This window comes from Vipera ursinii (genome assembly GCF_947247035.1).
Source record: "Vipera ursinii genome assembly, chromosome: 7".
Classification (NCBI taxonomy): Eukaryota; Metazoa; Chordata; class Lepidosauria; order Squamata; family Viperidae; genus Vipera; species Vipera ursinii.
In genome coordinates this window covers 52,578,834-52,602,570 of record NC_139521.1, presented here as the reverse complement: position 1 = coordinate 52,602,570, position 23,737 = coordinate 52,578,834, and the positions used below count along the sequence as shown (strand labels likewise).

Here is a 23,737-nt window from a genome sequence, read left to right as displayed (position 1 = left end):
TGTCTGCAGTATAAACCAGCTGGTTTGGCACTATGACCTCCTTCAGCACAAGACTTAATATTTAGGACTGGGAAAAATAAGTAACAGAAAAGGGGAAAACATAAATAAATATATATTGCATCTAGCTTTACCCAGTTAATACGGTAGTAACCTAGTTGTGAGTTTCATTGAAATGACCAGTACAATACAGTTGACAAGCTCCTTTTTGATTGTGAAATCAAAATTCCTTCAACAAGTCAATCAAGGTTCTAGCAGTAGAATATTATACACACATTGGCTACTAATGAGCACTTACTATAAGTCAAAGCAAGACATTTGAGAAAGGTGTGAATTTAGATAGACGTCCTTTCCTGCACCACCAAAGCTTAACACATAAATAACATTTCCTGCAGACTTGCCGGCAAAACAGGACATACGTGCCTTTTTTGCTTGTTCGAAGGAAGAAAAGCTCTTGAGGCAAGCATAAGGTAAGGAAAACAGGCCCTCTCATTTCCAGAGACTTTTGAGTTTTTAAATCTTGATTTGGGGGGGGGGGAAATATCACAAGGAGAAACAAAAACAAATTGCTTGCTATATTTAACAATTAAATGCAAAAAAGTCCACAAATCTATCAACTGATTATTCAAAACTTTGGAACAAAATTGATCTGTAAAGTTTTTCATTCATATACAGAGTACCTGTGGCTATAATTTACCATGATGAGACTGCAAAAAAACACACTGTTCCTTTGGGGTTGGGAAAAGCAGATCATTCTACAAGTTCCATTATATCCACAAAAAAACTGCTTGAATGAAAAGTTTTATAATCCACAGACCAGTAAAATAATCCACTATAGTTTAGCAGTTAGGATCTTCCTTTCAGTTACAATTATAGGTTCTAATAAAACCTATAATTTCCTTTAACATATGAATCATCAACCTTAGATAGCTAAAAAGGAATCTATAATTATTTTAGACTAGAAGTAGGGATTTACAAGAAGAATTGCTCCTTCTGAAACTAATGAAAATCAAATATATCATAGAGAAAATTAGGACAGATTTTTCCCCCTCTGCTGTCTGCTCCTCTATTCATCAGAAAAATATGTAGAAATGAGTCCCACATCAGCAGTTTCAAGTAACAGTAGAAACTGTAGTTCCATGTGTCTTGAGACCATCAATTCACTGAAGATTTCTGTATAAAAATAAACTTTGGCGTTTAAAAGAACTGTCATATAACACTCTTTGAGGATTTTCCCCTAACCTCAGAGGACTACACTTAGCTAGAAGCACATACCAAAACTTCTAAACTGGCACTCCTTGCTTCACTGGAAAACTATTTCTACCAACTGTGGGAATTCGACATTTCAGAATACAGGTTGTCCTTGACTGACGATGGCAATTGGGATCTGAATTGTTATCTCTAAGCAATATGGTTATAAAGCATGCTCACATCGTTTAGGGATAGCAATCCCCGCTGTCTTGGAGGGCATTGTTGACTGAATTCTATGATCATTAGGCAAGGCAACCTCTTGCTGGCTTTCCACAACAAAATCAGTGCGAAAACTGGCAGGAAGTTGCAAGTCACAAGCCCACAGATAGATAAGTAGGAAAAGAATGAGATGGTGTGGGGAAGGGTTGGGGAGGGTACACAAGAGATATGACGTGGGGAAGGGGTGCAAAGGGGTAAATGGATGCATGAAAGGCATCATGTGGGTCAGAAGAATGCACAAGGGAGGTTCAGGAAATACTGCATGGGTCAGGGAGGGTGCATGAGAGGTGCCTGAATGGGTTGGGGAAGTGCCTGGAGTGCATAAGGGATTGGAACAGGTGCAACGGGTGAGGAGAGGGTATGTGGGAGGAGAGATTTACCTGAGATCTTCCATTCTGGGGAAGTTGGCAGAGATGACTGCAAATAGCAATCATGCGATTGCAGGGTGCTTGGCAACTAGTTGAAAGTACAAATGAATTGCCAAGCACACAGATCACGATCATGTGACTACAGGGATGCTGAGGCAGCCAGACTGTGGGGACTGGTAAAAAAATTCTTCTGTGCCATCATAACCTGAAATACTCACTTACTGACTAGTCATAGGTCAAGGACTACCTGTTTTCATTTCTTTCATGCTCGCTATGAAGAATTACAGATGCCTGGAAATATGGAAATGAAATTTGCACTTAATAAAACATAAACCCTGAAAATATATATTAGGCTCAAATAATAGTGGTAATAGTTCTCAGGGATTCTTGACATTATTTGTGCTTAGTTTGTGCACATATATTGGGAAGACAATAATAATTCACATTAATATCTGAAGAATTGCATGACTGGTAACATATCAAAGAAATGGAACAGTATTGGAAACACACTTATCTTCTAATAAAATGTTTCAAATTGATTTGCTTTCTTTTTCATAGAACTCCATGTATCAACCATATTGATGTAATTATTGCTATTATTTTATTTGGTTCTGTTATGATTTGGTTATTTATTATCTCAATAATTTTAATTGAACATTGCATTGTAATACCCTTCATTAATTGTTTTAATTTGTTTATATTTTTAACTGCTATGAATGTATTGGTTTATTCTTGAAAACTGCCATGAATCTCTCTCTCTCTCTGTGTGTGTGTGTGTGTGTGTGTGTGTGTGTGTGTGTATACATATATACGTATACATATACATACATACATACATATATATATATTTTGTTAGCAAGCCAAAAAATTTACACACACACACACACACACACACACACACACACACACACACGATCAGGGGAATGGGTATGAAACTGGAAATTCATGGATTATTGAAGCTCCATTCCTTTTGTGTGTGCATGGATGTCACACACATATTTAAAGGGGCGAGGTTTCAATCATGAGGCCATAATTACTATTTTGTGTGTTTTGACCTTCTTTCTCATAAAACTGCAATATGAACAAAAATGAAAACAATTCTACAGTAATTATCCATGCTGGAAAGAAACCAAGATTTATATTTGGCAGATATGAAAACAAATGCATAAACAAGATTAGAATTACTAGATTTAAATTAGTCCTGTTTGGTCATGTTCTGTTTTGAAATATAATAGTAATTACTTATGTTAATAGCATATTGAATTACTATCACATGCTTCTCAAAATGCTTCTACTAATGACAGGGAATAAAATGTTTGTCCTTTTTCCTATAGCTTAGCCTCTTAAACTATTTTTATTTACTCATTTATTCAATAAATACATCTTTTTTACTTCAGTTGGTATTTGTTAAACTATAAGAATGGTTATTTTCTACTACGAACTGTTACAATATAGAGCTGTTCCAAAGTAGAGTATCATTCCCTAATCCTTTACTTACAGTAAGAACTTAGAATTGATACCAAGACAGCCAAAAAAAACAACACCAAATAGATAAACTGAACAAATCAACCCAGAGTTCTTACTAGAGGCACAAATGACCAGGCTCAAATTATGTTCTAAAGTTGAGGAAGGTGGAAGGAAAGAGAAGGGGCTGACCATCAACAAAATGGCTGGACTCAGTTAAAGTGGCAAAAAGTACACAGTTGGGAGACTTGAAAGATAAAGTTGGGGTTAGATTGTCATGGAAAAAACCTATGTAGTCATTAGGAGTTAAAAATGGCTTGAGGGCAGATAATCAATCAATACTTATTAATATTTATGCACAGTAGGTAAAATTTATTTGAAGCAGAAACAGGCCCAGTGAACTCAGAGCTAAGGTTATGTTTCCCATATTATTCATATTTAAACAACGAAAATTAACTGATCTCTGACAGAAATTTAAAACATTTCATTACCTTATTTTCCTCCAAAAATTTCAATTTAACTGATACATCATTGCGCATTTTATCATATTTCTCTTTATGTATTTGGAATAGTTGTTGTGATTGCTCTATCTTTGGCAAAGTATTAGCATCACGGGGGCCAAGATTCAGTTCTTCTAGATCTGTACGGTAAGCATCATATTCAATCCTGAGAATAAAAGAATTAACATGTACAAATATTCACAGAACTGCAACATTTAATTACAGAGCTAATATGCAACAGGGGTTATGGTGCTGAGCTACAAGTGGGGAGGCCCAAGTTCTAAATGGTTATTAGGAAAAACAATTGAAAGTTCTGTATGTTGTTTTGAGCTTCTGTCACAAAGGGAGAACATAAATCTAGTAAAATGAAACTTAACTTTATATCATAGTTATAAAACTTTGTAGTGACCAAAGACTATACTCTGTTGCAAAAGTTGTCAGAACCTTGTTCAATGTTTTATTATTTTTATTTTATGTTTTGATCCTGTTGCATAACTCCCTGCAATCACTTTGTGATTGAAGCAGGAAACAAATGAATAAAAATAAAACTTTAAAAATCAGCCATACCTTTATTGTTTATGAATTACTAAATTTTTATTTAACAAAATTGCTTTTAGAATGTATTTCTGACCCAACATTACACTGTGTTAAAAAGTATATTCAATGTTCAATAAATAACTACTTAAATTAAAATAAATAGTAATATATAATCCATTACCTGGCACTTTCATACTGCTTTACTGTCACTAGGGTGTCCTCAATGGTTTTATTTACCAAAGTGTTCACACTAGCTATAAAAAAATTAATCGCACCAAGCAGAGTTTCACCATTTTTAGCAAGCAACTTCTGAGTATCTGCATTGTATCCAAATTCCTCCTGTTAATATATAATTTTTGAACAGTTAATTCTTCTTTACTAAATGGTACTGGCATTATAACAGTAGCCAAGATATTGTAATTATCAATATGAAAGCAGCCCAGTTAGCTTATTGATCTGCAATATGTTTGTATCATTGCAACTATGTTCTTCATTCTCCAAGTATTCCCAGAATCTTAGCACATGCTTCTTGATTTCAATAAAGCATGAATGGGTTACTTTTATTTCTGGATATAAAATCCATGAAATACAAAATAAGGTTACAAAATAGTAAGGTCAGTGTCTTAAAACAGGGGTGTCAAACTCAATTTCATTGAGGGCCGCATCAGCATTGCGGTTGCCCTCAGGGGGCCGGGTGGGTATGGCCAGGGTGGGCGTGGCCTACTGGGTGGGCATGGCTAGAGTGCGTGTGGCCTACTGGGTGGGCGTGGCCAGCTCTACATTGTTTGCATCAAGGGTGCCTATGGGGGCCTGGGCAGGATCTGAGGGTCTGACAGATCTGAGGGTCTCTGGCAGAAGGAGGGTCTCTGGGCCAGGGCCAAGGCAGTGGGGGCCATTCCCTCACTGTTTCCAGGATGGCTTCGCGGGCCACATGAAACCATTTCGCGGGCCGGATCCGGCCCCCGGGCCTTGTGTTTGACATGTCTGTCTTAAAATAACCATCTCCAATCCTAGAACATCTTGTGAGAACACTGAAATTAGCAGTATTAATTCGTATTGGTATTCAACATGGAAGGTGCATATTATTGGATTTATTTCCATTAAGCTACCAGTTATCACCCAATGTCTTTACAAGCTGGAGTAAATACAAATGTAGGCATTTCAGCAGATAACAAAGATAATTAATGCAAATGAAATCTTACATGGAGTTCTAATGATTTCAAACTTAAGTCTGCAAAAACATCTCCAAGTTGTCGTTGAGTGTGCACCATTTGAGAAAGTTGAGTTGATAGAGTTTGCGCCAGTTTCAGGACATTCTCATACTTCTTTTTGTTCTCCCTCAATACTTCAATTTGAGCTTCTAATTCAAGGTCTACAGTTCGTGATCCCCGCCCCAGCTTCTCGGAGATTATTTGACGAGTACACTGTAAAATTTGAGAAGCTTAAATTAAGTTTTTCAGTTTATTTAAAATAACATCATTCACGTTATAGAATTAGTATAAAATTATTCTGAAAATATTGCATTTGCTTTTTAAAATTCTCTACATACTTCTTCCTAAAGTTTAACTATTTTAAACCATAAGTTCATCTAATATCCGGGGGGGGGGGAAGCTGTGCTGAAAATCAACTGAACAAGGTACTAATAAAACCTTCTAGTAACGAATGCACATACAATTCTTAAGGCACTAAAATAATATGTCGCAGGCCATAAATATTAACATTTGCAATATGGGAAGTATAAGCTTTACCTGATTTCAAATTCAACATATCTGGCTGCCAACTGTATATGACAGCAAAATATGTGGTTCTAAGCAGTGGCTAAAAGAGTCACCTATTTCTGTAGGACATATAGCATCATTCAGTCACTCTATTACTGACCAAGCATTGGGAAGATCTGTTGAATCTTGTTTTCAAATCTGCTCCCAATTTGGGAATAGGAGGACATTACAGTTAATCAACTGAATCGTTTACTGGGAGATCTTTTCTCTGTTCAGATCAGAGACATTACAAATCTTACTGTAACTCAGTTGCCTATTGTATTTGAATCAACAAACCTTAGCACGGTTCTTGAATATAACAATAATAGTTATTAAACTACTCGATAACAAGTCACTAAAGCTATGGAATATGCAAAACATGTTTCCTTGAACCAATTTATCCAACTATCTTCTAGATATATTGAGATGGTTTAAGTGGATTTAGTCTACAAAGAAAAATATGCATATTTGTTTGACTACAGTTAAGTCATTTTGCATGATTGCTACTATGGGGTGTTTTAAGATAGAAATATCTTAAAGTATCATATCTTCTAAAATGGAACTTAGATGATTTTCAAGTATTTATTTGGATAGATTTAAGTAGAAAAAATCTTTAACTGAACAAGTCCAAGTTGTAAAGCACAATGAATGTACTGACCATTTGCAATTCATTTTTCCCCCAAAACAGAAATTCTTTAATTTTGTGTGTAGATATCCTCACCCGGGAGACTTATTCTTATTGGAAATGGCTGCAAAATTGTACCAATCCTACATGGATGTAAATAAATTATGCAAACTGTCTACTACAACATGTTAATGTCTAGAGGGAAGGTGCATATGGATTTTTAAAAACTGAATTGCATTGCTTCTTAGAAATATAATTAAGAATTTAAAAAGCTCAGATATTTATTGATGGTGTTAAACGTATCATTGCAGGATGCCACCTGTTCTGAGCAAAGCTGCCTTTTGCAATTGACTGATGGTGGTTTTGTCAACGTTGATGATATTCAAATGGTACTACACTTGTTTTGGGATTGCACCCAAAGCACCTATTGGTACTATCCTTGCTTATTTTGTCGTTCTATTTCTATCTGCTAGTCTTTATATTTTGTTCCCTTCTCCATACCTTCTTTATGGGGATAAAGTGAACACAATCTGCTCAGTAATATATTTGGTATATACTCATTCATAAATGATACAAATATATTTTTAAGGTTTTTTTTTCAATAAGTGGGATTTTGTGACTTTTTGCCGCCCCCCCTGAAAAAAGAGAACTAGATATCATAATCTCTACAAACAGACAAAAACAAAAGAAAAGACCACTTGTGGCTTATACTATATCTTCCTAAAATGAAAGGTTTACCAATCCGACAGAGTATTCCCAGGTTGAGAAGAATATTTTCATTCCATTAAAGATTTAGATGACAATTGTTAGATAAGATGAAAATCTGCAGAAATAAAATGCTTTTCACCCATTTTGATTGTAGATACATGTGTACCTTAAGGGTAGGATAGTTATAATAAAGAACTAATTCTTCCAAATTAAAGTACATAATGACAAAGAAACTCACTGGAAACCTTCTGCATGGTGACATAAAAAATTCTCTACTCTAAATTATTAACATAAATTATCTTGCATTTTGTAATCGCTATATAGGTAGTCCTCAAGCCCAACATATTTGTTGCTAAGTGAGACAGTTGTTAAATGAATTTTGCCCCATTTTATGACCTTTCTTGTCACCATTGTTAAGTGAGTCACTGCAGTTCTTAAATTAGTAACATGGTTGTTAAGTAAATCTGGTTTCCCCCATTAACATTGCTTGCTAGAAGGTTGCAAAAGGGGATCACTTGACCTCCGGGACACTGCAAACGCCATAAATGTGAGTCACTTGCCAAGCATCTGAATTTTGATCATGTGACCATGGAGATGCTGCAATAGTCATAAGTGTGAAAAACGGTTATAAGTTACTTTTTCAGTGATGTTGTAACTTTGAATGGTCAGTAAATAAACTGTTGTAAGTCGAGGACTACCTGCATACTGTAACACCATAAAGAACAATGAAACTTGCTATGTAGTGAATATTTCTTTTATTATCAAATTTATTTACCACTCATCTTGCAGTTTGAAATAACTGCACAGCTTACAGTAAAGTAAAATATACAAATATCCAAACAATTTACAAATATCATAAAATACGAATATGACAACTTATTGAAAATTACTTATCTATTAAAGTAATTTTGGAAACATGGGTTTGGATGGGAGAGGTGGGGATGCCTTCTCTGTTAAGGGTACCAACTATCTCCAGCCAATTGCTTCTCCTTCCGGAGCCCATGGCAGGTTTTAAGGCTTTTCTTGACAACTAAAAGAGAGGGTGGATCTTATGTCCTGTGGCAAGATATTCCAAAGGGTGGAGCCATGGCAGAAAAGGCTGTTCTTTGGATCTCACCAGCCAAAATTCCTTGGATGGGATCTGCAATAGGCCCCTTCTGCCAGCACAAGTGGGGCGAGCTGATCTCATTGGGGAAAGATGGAGCCACAGATATCCTGGACCCAGGCCATAAAGGGCTTTAAAGATAAACATCTTGAATGTCCCCTGAGAGTAAATTGGAAGCCAGTGCAGTTTGTGTAACAGTGGTGTTACATGTGCCACCCTAGGGGCCTCCAAAACTGTCTGCGCTGCTGCATTCTGGACCAATTGTAGCTTACAAATATTCTTAAAGGGTGATCAAGAAAAGGTGGTAATTGGTGCATCAATAAAGTTGTGCAAAGGCTCTCTTAGCCACGACTGCCACCTGCTCTTCAAGTAGGAGTTGTGAGTCTAGCAGAACCCCAAAGTGGCATACAGGGTCTGTGGTAGTGCTACCCAATCAGAACAAAAATAATAAACCTCCAGATCCTGAGACCACACTTGCCCACAGCCACTCTTGTCTTATTAGGATTCAGCTGAGGCCTATTGTCCCCCATCCACGCCCCTGCAACCTGCAGATACCAAGAAAGGGCAGCCACAAGCAAGTACGAGCAATGATATAAGTTTGTCAGGTGAATACTTAGAATGACCCCAAGTCTTGCTTTAACCCATTTATTTATGGCTGCTCAGCAACATCATTTTTTTATAATATCTCAATGTCTCATTTGAATCCAAGAAAAGCAACACAGGCTTAAAAATAACCTTAGAAAAATTAACTATACGAAACAAATTGCTTTCCTTGTTAAATACCATTGCTACAAAACGTTTCTTCCCATTAAGTTACTGTTGAAGAGGAAGGTTATTGTTTTAAACTGCATATCAGCCTTCAAGTTGGAAAATGCAAAATTTCACGGCATGTGAAATACCTGAATCATTTGGCTACTGCAATGAAATTAATACAAACCTTGTATGTATTTAAACTCCATTTTCTTACAAGCTCCAATTTTTCCATAGCTGGACTCTTTACTTCCTCTGCTAAAACAACCGGTCCACTTTTCTGCTGTACTCTTGGATTGCCTACTTAGAAAACACAGGTAAGTGTATCAAGGCATATTTAGAGCTCTTTCAATGGATTAAAGAGATAAGACAACTTTATTTTCAGCATCGTACTAAAGAAAACAAGATGATGGAGAGGCAGCAAAGGCTGTAAAGAGCTCCTCCAAAAGCAAAAGTTTTATTTTATTTTACTTTATTTTTATTTTTATTTTTTAACCTCTTTTAATATTGTATTTTTAACCTACCCCTTTTTAACCCATTTTAACCCATTTTAACCTTTTAAAACATAGTTTTAAACTTATTTTTAAACCTGTTTTAACAAACGTGAATGGGGAAAAGAAGGAAGAGACAGCACTCTGCAGCAGAGAGTTTATCCAAGCCTTTGAAGCAGCAGAAAATGGAAGATTATATTGCAAACAGACAGTCTGCTCCAGTAAGTAACTCATTCGCAGGCACCTTATCAGATAAATTTAATTTATGTGACTCATTGGAATGGGACTTACAAACCGAAGTGTGTAGAGCTGTCCTCCTCCCTCTCGGAGAATGGTTCCCCTCCTTGGAACACAGCAACAGCCTTTTTTGCACAGGAGGGAGATGTAACAAATTTAAAGGGGGAAAATGTGACAGACTTCCTCTCTAGACAATGTTTGCTTACAGCTCAAACTGTAAACTCAATATATGATCTTTTGTCAATTGTCATAAATAAGGTCGACTGCCTGAAAGAATCTTTTGCAAAGTTTATTAGGACCCACCCAAATACTGTAGAAGGATTTGGGAGGATAACCATGGACAGACATGGGATGGCTAACTCAGAAAATGAAACTAGAGAAGGACCTTGTTTTCCTCCCAAAAATTTGAACAACCACAGAGAAAACACTCAATCAGACAAAGGCCTAAGAGATGACCAATATAACTACAGTCTGCAAACTAACCAGGTTACTTTGCAAATTTATGACAAGAAAGTAAATAGAGGGCGTTGGAGCAATAGAGAAGCTATTAGGCTGTCCCTGAGCCAGCTGCTCCGCTGTGAATTCACTCTGATAGATCTACTACATGCAGAGTGGCTGCCAGCAAGAACACAATGTATGAGAATTCTCCTATCGTTCAAGCAGCCCACAATTCCCTCCATGCTCTTCAGAATGAAGCCCTTTCTGAGCACCTTCTCAATATTTCCAATAAGGGTCTTTTGCTCAGAAAAAGTGTGCCCACTCCTGAAACAGCGTCACCAAGAGGGAACTGTCGCTTTAAATCTAGGCTGCAACAGCCCTCACACTACTAAGCCTGAGGCTGCTGCAACTGAACTGACCCTGAGAAAGCAAAGAAGTAATATACAAACTGTGTTACCCACAGCTGCAGGAACTGCTGAGGATGTGCCAGAGGAAATGATGATTGACCTATTCAGTGCATTGCCAGAACCTGAGCAAGTTAACATCATTCAAAGATTGGATGACCTAAAAGAGGCACTGACAACTCAATCTACAGCAAAGCCTCTATTTAATTTGGCTCCACTAACCACGCAACCTTGTGACAAGATATTTAATCAACAATCTGCCTTTACCTCAACAGTAAAAAAAGGTACTGTCACACAGGCTGACAGTGGGGTAACTGCACTGACTCACCCAGCCTCTGAGAAACAACTGAAAGACAAAGGGCTTCATCACACAGTGCCCCCTAAGCTGACAAACACTAAGGATATAATCCAGCTTCCATCCTCATTTGATTTAGAAGTTCCCACATCTTTCCACAAGATGAATCCTCAGCTATGCCCCTCCAAAAATGGACATAAATCTACATTTATAGACTTACGCCAGAGTACCTGCCCACTGGAAAAAAAATCATTCTTGGAGCAAGAGCAGAGGCACACTGGCAACCGAGATATAGAGGAGCAACAACAAGTTCTGCAACCCATGAGAATAAATATTGAACCTCACAACAACTGTGTTTATATGGGAAGCTTAGATGATATCGACCCAGCTCCAATGTCAAGTTGACATCTGGCATTTTTACCATCTAGCCAATCAACCAAGCCAGACCACCTTGCCTCTGAGAACCCCATACAGTTGATGACCTGGAACATAGCTGGCTGGAAAGGGATGGTTCATAGTGGACTAATGAGCTTTCTCTCTAGATTTGACGTAATAGCCTTTCAAGAAAACTGGATAACCGAAGTGGACGAACCAGTACAACTGCCAGGCTTTCAGGGATGGGCCTCCCCAGCCCTAAAAACAAAGAACAAAGGGAGACCCTCTGGTGGGCTATGCATTCTTATAAAGCAAGAGTTGTAATGGCAGGGAGAGAAATTATATAACGAAGATAAATATCCATACTTTCTAGCTGTCAAATTTGAATATGACCAGTTTGAGTTAATATTGGTAAATGTGTACATTCCTCCAAGCACATCCCAGCACTTTTAATTCTGAATATTGGATGGGCTTGGAAGTTATCCTAGAAGATATATCTGTACTGTACCCTCAGTCCATAATGGTTTTATTAGGAGGTCTGAACGCTAGACTGGGTCCCTCTCTGTATGAGCTTGCCCAGAAGAAGGGAATCCCAGGGAAGTTCTTTGATAACCATCCTCAGTGGCTCTCGAGAGACTGTAAAAGTAATGCCGCTGGCATGCTCCTAGTCTCCTTAATTTTTAAGGGTAATCTCCAAATTTTGGGAGGAAAGGACAAGAATTACACATACCCTTATACATACCACTCAGCCAATTCAAGTAGTGTACTGGATCTCTTTTCTGTATCTAGAGATAAGGCTGACCTCTTCTTGGAGATCACAGTACACCTTAGCGACAATAGCAACCATCAGCCTGTGTGACATTGCGAGGCCGCTCAGATTTAAGACCATATAACATGGCTGACAGAAGGCTCACCAAAAAGGTAGAGGTGACCCAAAATAAAAGGTTAATTTAGGCCAAAGTTGATACTAAGGCTATATTAGAATGCCTTAAAACAGAGAATGCTACTAAGTGGGCTAGAACAATCCAGTCATCTACTACTGACTGGATGTCAGCCTTCAATGCATTCTCCAATCTTTGTAACATACTGAAGAAACACCTAACAGCTAAACCTACTAGATAAAGAGCCCAAGTGGGTAGACCTCGCTGGTTTGATCCTGATTGCCAGCGACTGAAAAAGAAATTGAAGGCAGCCATAAGGCTTGCCCAGAGGAATCCTACTGCCCATATACAAGCTAAGATGCTGCACACAAGAAGGGAATATAAAAAAACTGTAACATTAAAGAAAAAACATTTTGCCATTTCAATCTGGTCAGAACTTGAGTTGGCTGCCAGAAGTCATAACTCAGTATTATTTTGGCACTCTGTAGCAGGTATCCTGAAGGAACGGAGATTTGCATTTGACATACCAATCTCTGCTGTGGACTGGGAGAATTATTATCAGTGCTTGTTTGCCCCCACCTAATTATTTTTAAACAGTGATTTGGTAAACCCTAGAACTCCCCCCCTTGGCCACCAGTATCAGAAAAGGAGATACAGTCCATCATTAAAAGCTTAAAGAGCAATAAAGCCCCAGGCGAGGATTTTTTACCAGCAGAATTATTTAAGAAATTTTCCAACTGGTGGGGCCCTGTATTAGCAGGTCTTTTTACACACATAAACACCTGCCATATACCAGATGGGTGGAAGAGGGCAATAGCTGTCCCCATATATAAAAAAGGGAATAAAAAGGATCCTAGTAATTATAGGCCCATCAGCCTGATTGACATTGTAGCAAAAATATATGCTAGGTACCTTTTGAACAGAATTGAAATCTGGGTAGAGGAAAACAACATCCTCACAGAAGAACAAGCAGGTTTTAGGCAAAACAGATCTACTATTGATAACTGTTTTGTCTTGAACCATCTAATCGCCAAATATGCCTATAAGAGGAGACCCCTGTTTGCTGCTTTCATACACCTTACAGCAGCATTTGATATGGTAGAGATGTACTATGGAGTAAATTGACATCTCTTAAAATAGAACCCAGACTCCTGGCTTTGATTAAAGCCCTTAACACAAGTACCTGTTTGAGGGTACGGTATGGAGTTAATGGGGCCCTGACTAATAGGATTCACACAAATGAAGGTAGGTTCTCCTCCTACCTCCTGGGCCGCTCGCAGTCGGTGTTGACGGGAGGACAGAGGTCGACCCCGAGATCTCTCGTTTGTGGAATCCCTCAGGGGTCGGTCCTCTCTCCCCTCCTGTTCAACATCTACATGAAGCCGCTGGGTGAGCTCATTCGTGGTTTTGGGGTGGGGTATCACCAGTACGCTGATGATACCCAACTTTTTCTTTCCACCCTGACCCAACCCAGTGATGCCCTCACCGTGATGTCCCGTTACCTGGAGGCGGTCCGGGTTTGGATGGGGAGAAACAGGCTTCGTCTCAATCCTGACAAAACTGAGTGGCTGTTCATACCGGCATCTCGGGCTGACCAGCCTTCTCCATCATTAACAATAGGGGATGAGGTATTACCCCCTGTTGATAGGGCTCGCAACTTGGCAGTCCTCCTGGATTCACGGCTCAGTTTGGAAGATCATATAGGAGCCGTGACCAGGGGGGCTTTTGCCCAGATTCGCCTGGTGCGCCAGTTGCGTCCCTATCTGGACCGAGATGCTCTATGTACAGTCACTCATGCGCTCGTGACCTCCCGGTTAGACTACTGCAATGCCCTCTACATGGGGCTGCCCTTGAGGACCACCTGAAGGCTTCAACTGGTGCAGAATTCAGCCGCGCGAGTTTTGATGGGAGCTTCCCGATACTCCCGTGTAACACCTCTTCTCCGTGAGCTACATTGGCTTCCGGTTGCCCTCCGGGTGAGATTCAAGGTGCTGGTAATGACCTATAAAGCCCTAAATGGCTTGGGTCTGGACTATCTAAGGGAACACCTGCTGCCGGCATCATCTTCCCATCATCCTGTGTGCCCCCACAGGGAGGGCCTTCTCAGGGTACTGCCGGTTAATGAATGCTGGCAGGTTATTCCCAGGGGAAGGGCGTTCTCTGTGGGTGCGCCTGCCCTATGGAACCAACTACCCACAGAACTTAGGACTGCCCCCGACCTTCGCTCATTTCGCCGGGACCTGAAAACTTCGATCTGTTTGGTCCAGACTGTGGGGTTGTTAATTTAACTGGGTTTTAGATTTACTCTTGGGGCTTGAATTTAATTTAATTGTTTTAATTGGTTTTAATTTTTTTTAATTTTTTGTATTCATGGATTTAACTGCCCTGTAAACCGCCCTGAATCCTACAGGAATAGGGCGGTATACAAATCCAATAAAATAAAATAAATAAAATAAATAAGGCAAGGGTGTATCCTGGCCCCATTATTATTTAATTTATACATCAATGACTTGCCAGGGTTAATGAAGGATACCATGGTACACATGCCGATGATCCTAAATACTTACTGTAACAGCTTGCTTTATGCTGATCATATGATTTTATTATCATACTCACAAGTAGGATTACATAGGCTATTAAGAAGATTCAGCTCTTACTGCCAGGGTAACTCCCTAATCATTAGCAAATCTAAATCGAAAACAATGGTGATTGGAAGAAACCATCAGAGACATAAGTGGCAATCAGATGGTGAACCAATTGAACAAGTTAACAACTTTGTATATTTGGGCATAACTTTTTCCAAGACTGGATCTTGGGCCTACCATCATCAACAAAGTAAATTTAGAACAAAAGCCCATTTGAATTTATTGCTCAAATTAAAGAACCATAGTTACCCAGGGTCCCTAGCCCCATTAATCAAGGTTTATTTATAAGGCTAAGGTTACCACAATGCTCTTGTATGGAACAGAAACTTGGGGTCTTTACTCAACCACAGTACTAGAACAAAAACAGTCCCAGCATTTGAGATGTATTTTGGGTGTAGATCCAAGAACATCTGCTGCAGCAGTTAGAGCTGAATTGGGAATTCATACAAGTCAGGCATTATCTAAAATTAGAGCTACTGGTGCAAAGTTAATGAAATGGAGACTGATAGACTCCCCAAATTATGCCTACTAGAGCAAATAAAACTACAATCACAAATCTCCTGGATCACCAAACTAACAATTTTTTTAAGAAGCTGTGGCCTTCCTGTCTCTTGCGTAACAGGAGAACAATCTAAAAAAAAAGTTGCCCAAAGAATTAAGGATATAGAAGCACAAACTGATATAGCTATCCTTAGTAAGGTGGGTAACTTGAAATGGCTGAGTAAATACAAACGTACTATTCAAGTAGACAGTTATTTGAAGTTACAACTCCCAAAACATGTTAGGGAGATATTTACGAGAGCGAGATTCGAACAGCTTGACACAATGGTCAGATATGGGAGATTTCATGTTATACCGTACAATGAACGTCTCTGCATTTGCGGAGCGGCAGAGGTAGAGGACCTGGCTCACATCCTATTTGACTGTTGTCTGTATAAGAGGGTGAGAGACAGGTATCTTGGTCTATATACCAAATGAATGACCCATTGGGATCCCCACATCAAAATAACTTACCTTATGTCCGGCCAGAACTTGAAAATAACATTTAACGTAGCACAGTACTTAAACAAAATGATCCGGTTGAGATCTGCATATGTGGGACTAATTGGGGTAGATTGCAAGGGCGATTCCGAAATATGTTATCATATTTTATCTATATTTTAAATTATTGTACACTAATTTCATTTTAGATTGTATTTTATTACTATTTCATCTTAAATTGTATTTTATTTTAATTCCATTTTAAATTGTATTTTTTCAAATTCCATTTTAAATTGTATTTTATCAAATTCCATTTTAAATTGCCTTTATCAAATTTTAGTAACAATTTGTTGCTGGAACTTCGCACTTTGATATGGACCAAGGGTTAATTAATAAAGTTGTTGTTGTACTAAAGAAAACAGCACAATAATTTGGTTATGGTAAAGTCTAAAAAATAACATTGCTTGCATTTAAATCATAGCTAGCAGTAATTTAGAATTAAGCGACTACAAAACATTCTGCAAGATTCTCATATGTTGCATTACGGGACAATTAAATATTAAATATAAATAATTCTCCCAGAAATGTGCAGAAAGGCACATCATCTCTTCTGTTTTCATCACACTTATGTTTTACCCAAACTAACAGGCCACTCCTTTTCAGCAAGGTAAAGCCACCATGAATCAAACACTATGTTTTGTGATAAGGATTGAGAGGTTCAGCCCAATGCTGCTCCTTTGTGGAATGCCGCAGGGCTCAGTACTCTCTCCACTCCTTTTTAACATCTACGTGAAGCTACTGGGTGAGATTATCTGCTACCAGGGCTTAAGGTATCATCAATATGCCAATAATACGCAACTTTACACCTCTACCCTTAGTGACCAATTGATGCTGTCACTGTCTTCTTGCAATGCTGGAAGCTGTAGGGGCCTGGATGGGGGACAATAAGCTTTGACTACACCCTGGCAAGACCGAATAGCTTTGGGAGCATGGAGCTCCGAGATCTGGGACTCTTTAACATCTTTAGTTTTGGATGGGTTGCACTACCCCCAAACAAACCTGGTGCCCAACTTAGGGTACTTCTGTACTCTCGCCTACTGTTCGAAGAGCAGGTGGCAGTCAATGGTCAGAAGAGTTTTTGCAAACTTCCTGTTGTGTGCCAGTTGCATCCATTCCTGGATTGGGAGTTCCTGCACTCAGACATTCAAGCCCTAGTCATCTAAGACCTGGAATATTTGGTCTACATAGGGCTATCCTTGAAGAGTATTTGGAAGCTACAATTGGGTGCAGAATGCAGCAGCACAGAAAGTTCTTGGGACTCTCAATGTCCATGTAACACTGCTGCTCTACAAGCTACATTGGCTACCAGTTTGATTCTGGGTGCAATTCCAGATGTTGGCAATTTCTTTTAAAGCCCTGTATGACATGGGTGTAGACCAGGGGTGTCAAACTGCTGGCCCATGGGCTGGATGCATCATGCCGAAACCACGCCTACCCCATTGCCAGCAATGGAAAAAAGTCGCAATATGTCGTGATGCGTCACGTGACGTTGTGAGTTTGACACACCTCGTCTAGACTATCTGAGGAACTGTCTCAACCCAACAGGGTCAGTGATGATGATGATTACTACTACTACTATTACTACCATACAGAGGCATAAACAATGAATCATGGTTTATGCCTCTGTATGTTGGTAGCAGCAGCAGCAGCAGCAGCAACAACAAAAACAACAATAATTAGTGAGTACCTGACAAGGAAGAAACAGTGCAGATCTGGAAGCAGATATGGGATAACCCAAAGAAACACAAAAAGGATGCGGCTTGGTTAAAAGAGGTGGATGCAAATAAAACAGAAGTTGAAATGAAAGAACTAGTAATAACAACAAAAATGGTAGAAAAAAGAGCAAGGAAGATCAAAAATTGGTCAGCACCAGTTGAAGATGAACTGCATGGGTTTTGGCTGAAACATCTAACTGTTATATACCCACTCACTGCCAAGCAGTTCACAATATACTACAAGGAGGAGAAATTGAAAAGTGGCTAACAACTGGGAAAACCTACCTAATAATGAAAAATCCAGCAAAAGGGGCAACACCAGGCAACTACAGGCCAATTACCTGCTTACCAACAACTTGCTAACTGGTGTGGTAGTTGATGCAGTACAACAGCATCTAGTTGAAAACAATCTCTTTCCACCCGAGCAGAAAGGAAACCGCCCCAATAGCAGAGGAACAAAAGAACAACTCCTAATAGACAAAATGATCTTGGAAAACTGCAAGAAAAGGAAGACCAACCTGAATGTGTCATGGATTGACTACAAAAAGGCATTTGACTCTCTGCCACATGACTGGATAATCAAGTGCCTAGAAATAACAGGAGTCAGTAGAAACAGCAGAAAATTTGTGCAAAGATCGATGGAACAATGGAAGACACAACTGCAGGTCAATGGTGAAAGACTGGGAGAGGTTAATATCAAGAGAGGAATATTTCCAGGAGATTCATTATCACCACTACTATTTGTTATTGCACTGTTTCCTCTGTCAACAATACTGAATAACTCAGGACATGGCTATCAAACATCAAAAACACCAGCTAGACTATCCCATCTCCTTTACATGGATGAACTGAAGCTATATGGAAAAACATCATCTGAAATAGAATTGCTACTGCACACTGTCCGTATATATAGCCAAGATATTGCAATGGAGTTTGGCTTGGACAAATGTGCCACACTTACTCTCAAACAAGGAAAAATAGTGAAAACTGAAGGAATCAAGATGCCCCATGGAAATAACATTAAGAGTCTGGATGAGGAAGATTAATACAAATACTTGGGTATCCTTCAAGCTGACAACATGAAGCACACTGAAGTCAAGAAAAAGTTGTGATACATCATGACACGTCATGTGACTTGCAAGTTTCGCACTCCTGGTTTAGCTTGATATATGGATAGAGATAACCTAATTGTAATATTCACATCCTGGTTACTTTTAACTTGACACCTGTCAATGCAATTATAATACATCATTGCTTTGCCATTTCAAAGGTTTATTTAAAACTTAGAAATTCTTTTCCAAATGTGATGAATCAAATAAAGTCAAGCCTGTGCTTACAATACAGAATATTTTGGGGGGTTGACATTTGGATACCAGCACATCCAGAAGAGCTTGCTTGGCACCTATATTATAAACCTTTCAACACCAAAATAATACTAGGGAAGTACAAATCATTTTGAACACCAAGCCACTTTGAAAGTGAAGAAGTTGCTCTGAATGCAAAACTAGCTATCATTTCTGCAAGTAGTTTTGAGTTCAAAACCTCATTGTTTTGAGCCTGAAACACTTCTAAGCTAGTCAACTTTGATTCAATTGCAAAATGATTCCATAATTTTGAGTTTGAAATATTTTGCACACCCCCAGTAAATTCTTTATTTTCCTGCCTTTTTTCAAATGTTATTATTTTAGTGTTTTAAATATACCAGTAGTTTTAGTATCTTTTTGAATCTATTTTTATTCATCTTATGATGCACTTCAAAAGTGGTAATATAATTTTCATAAAACCAAGAATCATTCTGTTATTTACTTTAAAAGAAGGTACAGACACCAGCAGAAATTCTCAAATTTGTATAGATATAGATTTGTAAATTGTATTTCCATTACAATGGATTCCTCAACACAATCATTATTTAGTATTATGATGATAAAATTTAACACAAAATTTCATTTTAATTAACATTTCTCACAATTCATTTTACTGAATGCCTCTCTGGACATGCTTAATACTGAGGGAAGATAGTATGCAGAACAGAAAAGGTAGTTATTTGGCAAGCCAAAGCAGCATAAAAGGCAGCATTCTACTTAGCCATAGCAATTAATCACAAGTCAAGGAAGTATAGGCAAACGTGGGAGTTAGGATTATATCAGCAAAGCCATTAACTGCTTAGACCTCTGAATACCTTTGGGAATAACTAAATCATTCCCTTGTCCAGCCAGTCTGCAGGCTGCTGCACTGCTAGGCGATATAACAGGAGACATGGGTAATGATGAGGGACCTGGAAATGGGACATATGCCATCAACATCCATCTTCATTTAATCAATATATTTTTAATGCACAAAATACTGGGTGAAACTGAAGCAAAACTTGAAGTGAATTAGACTTCACATTTAAATAAAAGGCAATCTATTACATTCTTCATAAGGTGATTAAATCACATAGAGAGCTATTTTGTGTACACCCATTAGATTCTCAACCACTGTTACCAATTACTGCTAGCATGTACATTTTACTGCTGAAATCACTGTATTTAAATTGAAGGTTACAGGATGCTCCCTATTTATCAATAATACACACTGAATTCTGTTACCTTGAAAAGGTCCAACTCCAATAGTCCCCTCCTCGGTACTGTCAAAGCCATGAGTTGTGATCTGTGTTTCAGACAAGCCAAGTCCAGCTGGCAAAGAACGCTTCAACTCCTTAGAAATGTTTGAATAAAAGGGAATATCCATGTAAAAATCCCAAATAAGGGAACACTTAGGCATAATAGCAGTCTTTAAGTCATCTTGAAAAATGTGTTCTGTAGTTTGGAATCTATTTTATGGTGTCATGATGTTCTATTTTAATGACAACACAATGCTCAATTACAACAGTTTCCAGGTTTAAGAGACCCCTTGTGTAGTCTAGACGCTTCCCCTGACCCTAAAGAGAACAGTCCAGCATACCTTTGAAAAAACAGGAGGAAAAATTCTAGAGCACTGATTGATTCCAAACTGGAAGGCATTTTTCAAGACTGATACCTTGAATGTTACTTAGTGCAATAAGCAGATATTCTGTGTATTGCTTCTTATTTCCAGTAAAAAAACTAATCTAGCTAACTCTTATCAAGCCTTCTGCAAGAAGTGTTTCCTAATACAGGGTGAACTATTTGAAGAGCTGAGATCAATCACAGATACATTTATGGATCAAACTGCCATTATCCAATAGTTTAATTAAACAACTGTGATTGCTTAGATAGAAAAGTTAAAGCTGTAAACTAGGTCTTTGTATCAAAAACTCAATGCAAACTTATGTAGATCGCAGATACAAAAATCTTAGATCGTTTAAAATATTCTGAGAGTCAATGCTAATAATCCTTTTCTTTCAGCCATTCTGAAAATAAGTATTTGAACAGTAAACTAGTAATCTTTGTACAGAATCTGCACTCTTTTTTTTCTGTTGATGAAATTTCTCCGTTCAGCAAAATGGCAGTGGGGCAAGTACAATGACTTATAGAGTTGGGGGCTAGCAACTGGAATTTATGACAATGAACTGAGCAAATTAAATCTGTTGTTCCTATTTGGACGCAATTCAAAATTAATCCAGAAAGTTACCTTTTCAATTTTACCCCTTTATCCTGCTTTGGGAAACTGTCTAGCATTTCTCACTTCAATTTTATCATCAATTTTATTTTAAATTTCACTCATGCTGCTAGATTAAGGTTCCTTTTTAAACCCTCTACATTTTAAAAACAAAATAAATACAAATGGCCGTCCAGTTTTAGTTTATTCTATTTTATGTATAGCTCTAGAAATAAAATACCCATTTTTAATGAATAAGGCTTCTCCCATCAGGGAAATCTTGGCTACCCTGACACACGTTCTCCAGCTCTTGGATTGCTTAATCGTTAGTAAAACTGGATTATTGCAAGGCAATTCAGGGGATATTTATAGATTCATACCCTGTTATAGTTGTGCTCATGCATATCTTCCAATTCTCCATTGCTTGTCACAGAAATCTCTGCTGCTGAAGTTTTGGGGGACTCTTGAGCCATTGAGCACGCCTACAATATGAAAAAAATTCATTAGCTTTCCTCAAGCATAATCAATATTCAGCTTTTGGATATTCAGTAATTTTTTTCCTGCTGGGGCAGGAAATGGAGGAAATCTTGCTATATCCCAGGTGTATCTTGAGACTCTTATATAAGAGTGTTATGAAACATGCTATTACTAAGTTTTGTTTTTGAACCTTCAAGTCTGTTGACTCTTGGTGACTGCTTGGACTAGTCGTTACTAATTTTTTGGCAAGCTTTTTCAGAAGTACTTTGCCATTGCTTCTTCCTTGGGCTGAGAGTGAGTGTCTGGTCCAAGGTCACCATGGCTAGCACAGGACTTGAACTTATAGTCCCTTGGTTTCTAGCCAGATCCCTTAACCACTATACCAAACAGATTTTCTGTTACCATGTTACTGGAATCTAAATAAGCAACTATGCATTCATTGTCAGGGTTCCCCACCACAATAGTATATTTATTTCTTTATGAAATTTATAAAGTTACCCCTAGCATATGGCATATGTAGGATAACATATAATCACAATATAAAATTATTAATCTAGCACAGTGGTTATGAATAAATCATGCTGAAAGTATATAAGTGAATCACACCATAAGTATTAATAACTTAATACTTATTAAGTAATAGGTATTAATGTTATATGTTAATTAAATTATGTGTTATAAGCATATCTGATCATGCAAAATAGACAGTCTCGATGGCCCATGAAATTGTATTGCTCAATTTCTCGCTTCAAACTTACAGAGGACTAAAAGACGATCACTATAGTTCTCTTGATCCATGTGAGTCTTGGAATGCTTAGAATGAACCACAACTTCCAGCATCCCTCATCATTAGCTATTCTGACTAGTACTGATAAAAGATGTACATTAGAAACCTCAGGAGGGTTTAGTGCCCCAGTCTGAACAAATAATAATGTTTACAACAAATGTTACCTCATTGTCTTTCTGAGGGTGTTTGCTGGGATGAGTGAAAAATACTCAGATTATAAATCAAAACTATGTACTACCAACAGGATCACCCAAGGCATGAAGGCGATCCTAGGTACACAACTAAAGCAGACAGGCACCTATAACAGGCAGCATTAACAGGAGAAAGTGATCCTGTATTTTACTAACAAAATTACATGGATAGATGAGTTAAAGTAACTGACAACATAATGCCAGATAACTGGCCTCTCCGCTGCATAGTATTCAACATGCTACTGAGGAAGAACTTAGGACCTTTAGGAGTAAGAATGGCTTATTATCTGACACCACTGGAAAATATAGTTAAGATGAAAAGAACCAATTATATAATAATATCTTAAGAAGTGAATTGAATCAGAATGGAATTAGATATCTTCATTCAGAAGTTCATAGTTTAATATTCAGAACATGAAAAATAAAGATGAAACTGCACTGTTTTCATAGTTAGGTGGAATATAGTAAGGCATTACTTGGAGACAATATAGTCAATGACCAAATATTATCAAACAGATTGTGTGGACAGCTCTTTAGTATATGCCACTGATGGAAAAGAGGAGGTTGATAAGTTTTATGGTCAACAGACCATGCAAGCAAGAAGTGGCCCTTGTAGTTGGAGAGTGGAATATCAAAGTTTGAAATAATAGGGAAGAAAATGTAGATGGATCTAGGAAATAGAAATGAAGCCAACTCAATTATTTCTTCATTGCTATTATAGTATTCAAGCAATCAAAATGACATCTACATATACTAGAAGGTATACACCGAAAGAAAAATGACAATATTAGTAGTAGAAGAAAGTGGAAATGCTGTTTTAACAGTAAAAACATGGCCAGGGACTGATAGTGGAATACATTATGAAGTAATCATGTGCAAGTTTCAAGTCAAGCAATAGCAGAACAAAGCAAAACCAATTAA

The 23,737-nt window shown here is 38.0% G+C and overlaps 1 protein-coding gene across 5 annotated transcripts in view; it reads right to left on the bottom strand.

Moving 5' to 3' along the window:
- The window catches only part of ARFIP1 (ARF interacting protein 1), a gene marked incomplete at its 5' end in the record, with an annotated part of 47,460 nt that overhangs the window by 8,630 nt on the left and 15,093 nt on the right, over positions 1-23,737 (bottom strand). For 2 of the 5 annotated variants that reach the window (XM_083367426.1, XM_083367427.1), the window contains 7 exons: positions 3,791-3,965; positions 4,518-4,675; positions 5,539-5,760; positions 9,469-9,584; positions 19,983-20,078; positions 20,392-20,500; positions 21,742-21,843. In XM_083367426.1, coding sequence (XP_083223552.1) covers positions 3,791-3,965; positions 4,518-4,675; positions 5,539-5,760; positions 9,469-9,584; positions 19,983-20,078; positions 20,392-20,500; positions 21,742-21,834 — 969 coding nt within the window. Of the gene's footprint in view, positions 1-3,790; positions 3,966-4,517; positions 4,676-5,538; positions 5,761-9,468; positions 9,585-19,982; positions 20,079-20,391; positions 20,501-21,741; positions 21,844-22,596; positions 22,618-23,737 lie in introns of those variants that run through there. The other 3 variants (XM_083367428.1, XM_083367425.1, XM_083367429.1) reach the window with 3 other exon arrangements.